At 33.3% G+C, this 7,274-nt stretch overlaps 4 protein-coding genes and 1 non-coding gene across 5 annotated transcripts; 2 read left to right on the top strand and 3 right to left on the bottom strand.

Moving 5' to 3' along the window:
• Positions 1 to 5: 5 nt before the first annotated feature.
• On the bottom strand, positions 6 to 78 carry WICANDRAFT_t13. The gene has a single exon. It is a non-coding gene; the product is annotated as a tRNA-OTHER (tRNA).
• A 1,041-nt stretch (positions 79 to 1,119) lies between these two features.
• Positions 1,120 to 3,713, bottom strand: NNK1 (protein kinase NNK1). The gene is given in 2 exon segments (XM_019186134.1): positions 1,120 to 1,190; positions 1,207 to 3,713. The coding sequence occupies 1 exon segment, from the start codon at positions 3,371 to 3,373 to the stop codon at positions 1,295 to 1,297; it is 2,079 nt and encodes a 692-aa protein (XP_019041681.1). The 5' UTR covers positions 3,374 to 3,713; the 3' UTR covers positions 1,120 to 1,190; positions 1,207 to 1,294.
• A 194-nt stretch (positions 3,714 to 3,907) lies between these two features.
• Positions 3,908 to 4,263, top strand: QCR8 (ubiquinol--cytochrome-c reductase subunit 8; the record flags this gene model as incomplete). The annotated part of the gene is made up of 2 exons (XM_019181344.1): positions 3,908 to 3,959; positions 4,028 to 4,263. 2 exons carry the CDS (start codon positions 3,908 to 3,910, stop codon positions 4,261 to 4,263), a joined length of 288 nt encoding a protein of 95 aa, XP_019041680.1.
• A 315-nt stretch (positions 4,264 to 4,578) lies between these two features.
• ERG20 (bifunctional (2E,6E)-farnesyl diphosphate synthase/dimethylallyltranstransferase) lies at positions 4,579 to 5,637 on the bottom strand (the record flags this gene model as incomplete). Its single annotated transcript, XM_019181334.1, has 1 exon — positions 4,579 to 5,637. One exon carries the CDS (start codon positions 5,635 to 5,637, stop codon positions 4,579 to 4,581), a length of 1,059 nt encoding a protein of 352 aa, XP_019041679.1.
• A 525-nt stretch (positions 5,638 to 6,162) lies between these two features.
• Positions 6,163 to 7,260, top strand: EBP2 (Ebp2p; the record flags this gene model as incomplete). Its single annotated transcript, XM_019180573.1, has 1 exon — positions 6,163 to 7,260. A coding segment is annotated over one exon (1,098 nt), but the record flags the coding sequence as incomplete, so codon positions are not given.
• Positions 7,261 to 7,274: the final 14 nt, after the last annotated feature.

The following is a 7,274-nucleotide window of genomic DNA, read 5'->3' as shown; positions in this document are numbered from 1 at the left end:
TTGTCAGGTCGTACCCGGATTCGAACCGGGGTTGTCCGGATACAAAACCGAAAGTGATAACCACTACACTATACAACCGAAGCTGATGCCCTGTGAGGACTCATGGTAACCATTATGGAAACTTTTCCAATTAGCTAATATCTTAGTAATCAAGATTTATAATATTAAAGAACAATTAACTAATATATATTATATCTCTGCAGCTACATTTTAAATCGTATAAATATCTGGAAGTACGTCCTGAGTTAAAAGATGGGCTCAAGCAAGTTTAAATATTATTAATTTTTTTTTNTTTTTTTTTTTTTAATTGCATGTATCTGATATTAATATTCACAATATATAACGGGCTGATTCATTTTTTTTGAAAAATTCACGTTATATTGTGTATTTATAACATGCTATATTAAAAATAATGTACAAAATCACTGGGGACTCAGTCTATGACTGATTTATAATAAAAGGGATAAATCAGAATAAAAACAAGTAAGAATGAACTAAAAAAGCTGGCCATTGTTATAATTGGAGCAATTGTAAAATTTGTGGAAATCACCAAGATATTCCTAATACTTTTCTTGATGAAGTCCTAATGGTTTGTTAATTAGTTGATTCTAAGGTGACTGAACCACTAGCTAATTAAAGGAGCTGAGCATGAATGCTGGATGAACCTGGAAATTATAGAAGTAAAAAATGGCATAGGATTAATTGAAAAAAGAATTGTTGATCAATCAACATATGGGTTGGCTAACTAACTGACATCATCATAGTAGTGGATTGGGGAACGTTTGAGCTTCCGGTATCTGGCTGCCTCTTGCTCTATCTTGGCCAGGTCTGTGGTGGGTGGGCTAAGAGTACGACGTCTCTTAGCTCTTAAGTACCAAATTATATATAAGCCCACTTATATACTTGCATATATATAATTAATATTAATATTTAAATTATATAGTCGACAGCTAGCGCATGTTGAAATTTGTTATAATAGTAAGTGATCCATTTATATTCTATAAGCTTTTTATAATATTAATATTATATAAAATATCTTTAAATATTATATTATACATGCGCAGCAGTACGACGTACATTAATATAATTATAAGATTATTATACAGCTGTAAAATTCATATATGAATGCAATTAATAAATAATATATAGAACATAATAGTAAACAAAATACATAATATATAAACTTTGCAGTCGACGCATGATCAAATCATAACCGCTAAGGAATAAATAACATAACATAGGACAACGAATGATTCTAGCATATATGATCATTAATATAACGAATCATTATAGATTATTGTGCATCTTCTTGGATATTAACACCTTCAATCAGAGTCATCACTTCACCGAGGTTCAATCTTTTATTCATATCAATCGTTAGACACCCAACCACAGTGTCATATAATTCTTGGTTGTTTTGAGCAGCAATTTTCAAAGAATCAGTATCGTATTTACCAGCTGCGATCATAGCACGTAACCTAGGTTCAAAGGAATGTTGGAATGGAAGTTTACCAACAATCATCGTGTACAGCAGAACACCAAACGCCCATATATCAGCAGATGGTCCTAAAGGTGGTGGTGAACTTTCAAGCAATTCTGGAGCAGCATATGGCAACGATCCAATGTGCGAGTGTGGAAGGGTTGCATCAATTAGCTGTTTGGATTCATATTCAAAAGGTTTTGGAGAAAATGGTGAATCAGGGACAGAACCTATTGCTTTCTGGTGATTATCAGTATTTGTATTGATTTTAGAATCCTCATTTGCTGATGATCTTTCAGAAAAAATTTTCAGTAATGACTTTGGTGATTTCAAACTATTTCCAGAATAAGATCTTGGAATTGAGGGACGTCTTTTGATTTTAGTATTGTTTTTAGGCAATGTCACTTCATCAGAATCTATTGGGTTCATGAATCTTAAACTCATACCAAAATCACACAACAGAATTTTTCCCGAAGAGGTTTTATTAGTCACCAAACAGTTTTCAAGTTTAACATCACCATGAACAATTCCCTTTGAATGCATGTACATCAATCCAGACAAAATATCTTTAGTGTATCTTTTGATTATCGATAGTCTCTCTTTAGCTTGGATAGATTTTGAGGGATAAACTCCCCATTTTGAAACCAAATCAAATAATGTACCACCATATGCTCTATCCATTAAACAGTAAATAGCATTAGAAGATTCTTTAACATTGATTAATCTTAAAATATTATCATGGTGTAACTGTGCCCAAATAATTGTTTCTCTTTTGAAAAACTCGCGAGCAGCATCATTTTTAACACGAACAATCTTCATTGCCCTTGTTTGACCTTCAGGTGAAGTACATTCTCTTATAATACCCCAAGCACCATAGCCAATGATTCCTCCTAAAGAATGGTCCAATACTATATTTTCTTTATCATCGGCTTTGTATGAACGATCACTGAAACTTGATAAAAATTGAACTGCAGGTGAACTTTTTTGTCTCTTTCTGAATTTTTTCTTCACAATTTTATTAATTGTCTCAACATTACCATTTGGTGAAAGGTCAGCCAGTAGTTTCCGCCTCACTGAAAATGGTAAGTCTGTAAAGTTGTGTGGTAGTTTGGCTATAATCAATTCTTCATCATTTGTTAAGCCTTCTTCATCTGTTTTAATACTGAGCCCCTCTCGTTTTGGTCTTGGAACGGTAACTGGGCTGACCTGAGAATGAAGTTTACCAACTGGAGTTAATGGACGTGAAATCATTGATGATGGCATGCTATCATTCAATGAAGAATCATAAGAACGATCGTAATTTGCACCAGCATAATAAGAATCAGTCCATTGTTGAATAGTATTACTGAAATCAAAGTCAGGAATGTATTCATCTTCAAGGCCCTTATATTTTGGGGCTTCAATAGCGGTATTTGCTTGATAAAAGTTTGAAAAACTTCTAGCTGTGAATTGTAATGGACTATCTGGTACATACTCGGACTGACGTTCAAAAAATTTGGTTCTGTGTGGTCTGTGCCTTTGATCATCAAACATTCTTCTGCCATTCACCTGACTAAAGTTTGATGTTTCATTTTCTGAATATATTCTATGCAATTTTGAAGACGATTTGTTAACATCTTGCAGTTGACCATATGGTGTGGTCTTCCTCAGTTTGTAAGCAGGCGAAATTGAAGATTTGATTTGAAGATCATCTTGACTACCGATTTCCGACAGTGTTGAGCTACTTCTTGATGGAGATGCTTCATTTTCTGGTCGTTGATGATGAAAGCTGTTGTTTGGATTTAATGGTGATGAAGAGGATTGTTTTGATAAGGATCTTGAACTTGAAAGTGATGATAACAGACTTGATTTGGAATCGAAATTCGATTTAGTGAAATTGGAGCTGTTTGCCATAGCTCGTAGGTTTTGGTGAAATCAGCAGTATTATAACAGCTGTTGTATTAATTGGATCAAGCACAAATGATAATGTTAAAAGGTGCCAAAGCAGTGCTTTATCTCTTGAGATTTGTAGTGATCTTTTTCTTGGATATGAAAGAAGGAATGTAAAAAGGATAAGAAATCAAATTAAAACAGGAAGAACATCACCAATCTTTGATTGAGCCCTTTTGCAATAATAACCGAATAATACAAGTAATTTTCTGTCCCTGATGTATCAGCCTTTCTAAAAACTTGCCATGGTTTTTGAGATTTTCTGTTTTCTCTAAAATAAAAAATTGGTCGAGACAGCAAGGTCGGATTAAATGTCAGAAGCGTGATCAATTTTCGCGAAATATCCTCGTAATTCGTTTCCAGCCAATTGAAGAATTCGAAAAACCAATTCTTCGAATCAGAAAAAAAGTATAGAAAACAGCTTCAGAAACTGTTGAAATCAAGATTTGTACTGTTCAGTTCGACTCAACTTTCATTAAATCTAACAAATAATTCACAATGGGAGGTGCACCACATGCTAAAGCTTATATGGGATGGTGGGGTTCTTTAGGTAAGTTTCCATCGATAGAGTGATTAATTTTTTTTTGGCCTAGGATACTAACAATCTTTGTTCAACAGGTTCCCCAGCTCAAAAAGGTATCACTACCTATGCTGTTTCACCATTCGCTCAAAATGTCTTGAAAGGTGTTGCTCACAATGCTATCTTCAACGTTTTCAGAAGAGCTAAAAACCAAGCGTTCTTCATCATTGTTCCAGGTGTTATCATTTGGGAATGGTGGGCTCATGCTAGAGATTACAACGAATACTTGTACACCAAAGCTGGTAGAGAAGAATTAGAAAGAGTTAACGTCTAAGAAATCAACTTTTAGATGGAAAAAAAATTACAAATTTATAACATATTCAGCACTTTGCATACAGTGGAGAAAGACAATGTTTTGTTTTGCTCTGGCAATCAAATCCACAAGATTATATATATACAAATAACTTGGATATTTTTTGGGTACATACACGGTTTTTATTTATCATTCACAATACATACAGTAAGATTTGACCCTTCATGTTAGAGCAGCCTACGTCAATATGTAAAAATTATCAAAAACCACATATCTATTATTGCAAAAGTTTATCATTTGTAAACACGAATATTACTTGTACTATCAATTCTAAGATTATTTAGCACGCTTGTAAATTTTTTCTAAAAATTTAGTTAAAACTTCACCTTTGAAACCTCTACTTTCATCAACTTTGGCAATTTTTTCTTTCAAATCTGAAGCTGTTTTTTCTTCATAATCCAAATAAATTTGTTGAATGCCCAAGTTATGGAATAACTCTTTTACATTCTTTTCAGAGTCATCATTCTTTTGACCATAATGTTTATCTAATAAAGCTCTTTGTTCTGGAGTGACTAATTTCAATGCAGTATTAACAACCCAACTACATTTGTTATCTTGAATATCAGTACCAATCTTACCAATATCTTCTGGTTTACCAAAACAGTCCAAGTAATCATCTTGAATTTGGAAGTATTCACCTAATGGAATTAAAACATCACTAGCTTGTTTCAAATCTTTTGGATCATTGATACCTGCAGCGAACATAGCTAAAGCAACTGGTAAATAGAATGAGTAATAAGCAGTTTTGAAAATGACAATGAATGAATGTTTTTCCAATGAGAACTTTGATAAATCAACGTGATCTTCTGGAGCAGTGATTAAATCAAGCAATTGACCCAATTCAGTTTGGAATGTAACATCATGGAATAACTCTAATAAATCAACATAGTATGATTCAGATTTGAAATGCTTCTTTAATAAAACGTAAATAGCAGCCTCCAACATAAAAGCATCATTGATAGCAATGTTTCCAACATTTTCATTTCTATACCAACATGGTTGACCTCTTCTAGTGATTGATTGATCCATCATGTCATCAGCGACTAAGAAATAGGCTTGTAATAATTCAATACACCAACCCAAGATTGCAATTTTCTTGTATTCTTCAACTGATAGATCATCAGCAGATTTTAAACCTTTCAAAACAATGTAGGTATCAACAACAGAAATACCTCTGTTCAATTTACCACCTGGAGTATTATAGTTCAAGTTTCCTTTATACCATTCAATGGCTTCTTGGCTCATACCATAGTCTTTCAAGACTTGAAGTAATTCTTCAACCAATTCAGGGAAGACGTTCAAAAACTTATCTCTTTTGTAAACTTTGTCGGACATTGTAGCAATGGTGTGAAAAGAATGAGGAATGAAATGTAATAATCGTTCAATTATTTTCAGTTGATGTTTATGCACTTAAACGAGAAAATCTCGAGCTTCAAAATAAATCGAATTCGCGAAGATTCAAGAGCGGGTAAACGATCCCACAATTATTATGTAATCAAAATACGCGAATGTGTTCTGTGAAAATGTTGGTTAGGACAGGTCCTCATCGCTGAAAAAAAATTTTAAAGGCTTTAATTATTTACTTGAGTAGAATGCAGATTGATCATTAACACTAAAGAGTTTGAAAAACTAGTAATTCAAATCATGGCTAAAGCAAAACTTAAAACTGCATTCAAGAACAACAAGGCTGTTGAAAAAGCCAACAAAGAGAACCAACAGAAAGTTGAAAAGGCCAAAGAAAGTTTAGACAATCAAGGTCCTGTCACAATCACCAAAGATGATTTGAAAGATAGTGAGCCTGTTGTTCAAACTGAAGCTAAAGCTTCAAAGAAACCATTGAAAGGTAAAGACACAAAATCAAAGAAAGATGAAGAATACAAAAGTGATGTTTTATCAAAGAAAGAACAAAGAAAATTACAAAAAGCCATCTCAAAAGCTCAAGGTGAAGAAGATGAAGATGAAGAGGAAGAATCTGGATCAGAAGAAGATGATATTGAAATTGCTGAGGATGAAGATTCTGAAATGGAAGAATACTTGTTAGACCTTGAGAAATTAGCTAGAAGTGATAGTGAATCTGAATCAGAAGATGAAGAAGATGAAGAAGAGGAAGCCCAGGAAAACGAAGCTGAAGAAGAAGATGATGAAGAAGATGATGAAGAGGATGACGAAGAAGAAGAAGACATTCCATTATCTGATGTTGAGATTGATTCTGATGCTGATATTGTTCCACATACCAAATTAACTATAAATAATGTTGGTGCTTTAAAGAATGCTTTGACACGTATTCAATTACCATGGGAAAAATATTCATTCCAAGAACATCAAAGTATAACATCAGCACAAGCTGTCGAACCTGAAATCAAAGATATTTATGATGATACTCAACGTGAATTAGCATTTTACAAACAAGCATTAAACGCGGCTCTTCAAGGTCGTACTAAATTATTGAAATTAAAAGTTCCATTCACTAGACCTCAAGATTATTTTGCTGAAATGGTGAAATCTGATGAACATATGGATAAATTGAAATTTAAATTAATCAAAGAAGCTTCTGAAAAGAAAGCATCTGCTGAAGCAAAGAGACAAAGAGAATTAAAGAAATTTGGTAAACAAGTTCAAAATGCAACTTTACAAGACCGTCAAAAACAAAAAAGAGAAACTTTGGATAAAATTAAAGGTTTGAAGAGAAAGAGACAAAATGAAGAAATTTCTGCCAATGATTTCGATGTTGCTGTTGAAGAAGCTACTGCTGATATTGATGAACGTAAAGATAGAAACAAAAGAACTAAACCAAACGCTAAAAGAATGGCTAAGGACTCTAAATATGGTCAAGGTGGTATGAAGAGATTTAAGAGAAAGAACGATGCTGAATCAAGTGCCGATATATCTGGATTTTCACAACGTAAAATGAAAGGTAAATCAGCAAAACGTCCAGGTAAAAGTAAACGTAACAACAGAAAATAAGGAGTTCG

Source organism: Wickerhamomyces anomalus (genome assembly GCF_001661255.1).
Source record: "Wickerhamomyces anomalus NRRL Y-366-8 unplaced genomic scaffold WICANscaffold_1, whole genome shotgun sequence".
Classification (NCBI taxonomy): Eukaryota; Fungi; Ascomycota; class Saccharomycetes; order Phaffomycetales; family Wickerhamomycetaceae; genus Hansenula; species Hansenula anomala.
This window is presented reverse-complemented; position numbering and strand designations above follow the sequence as displayed.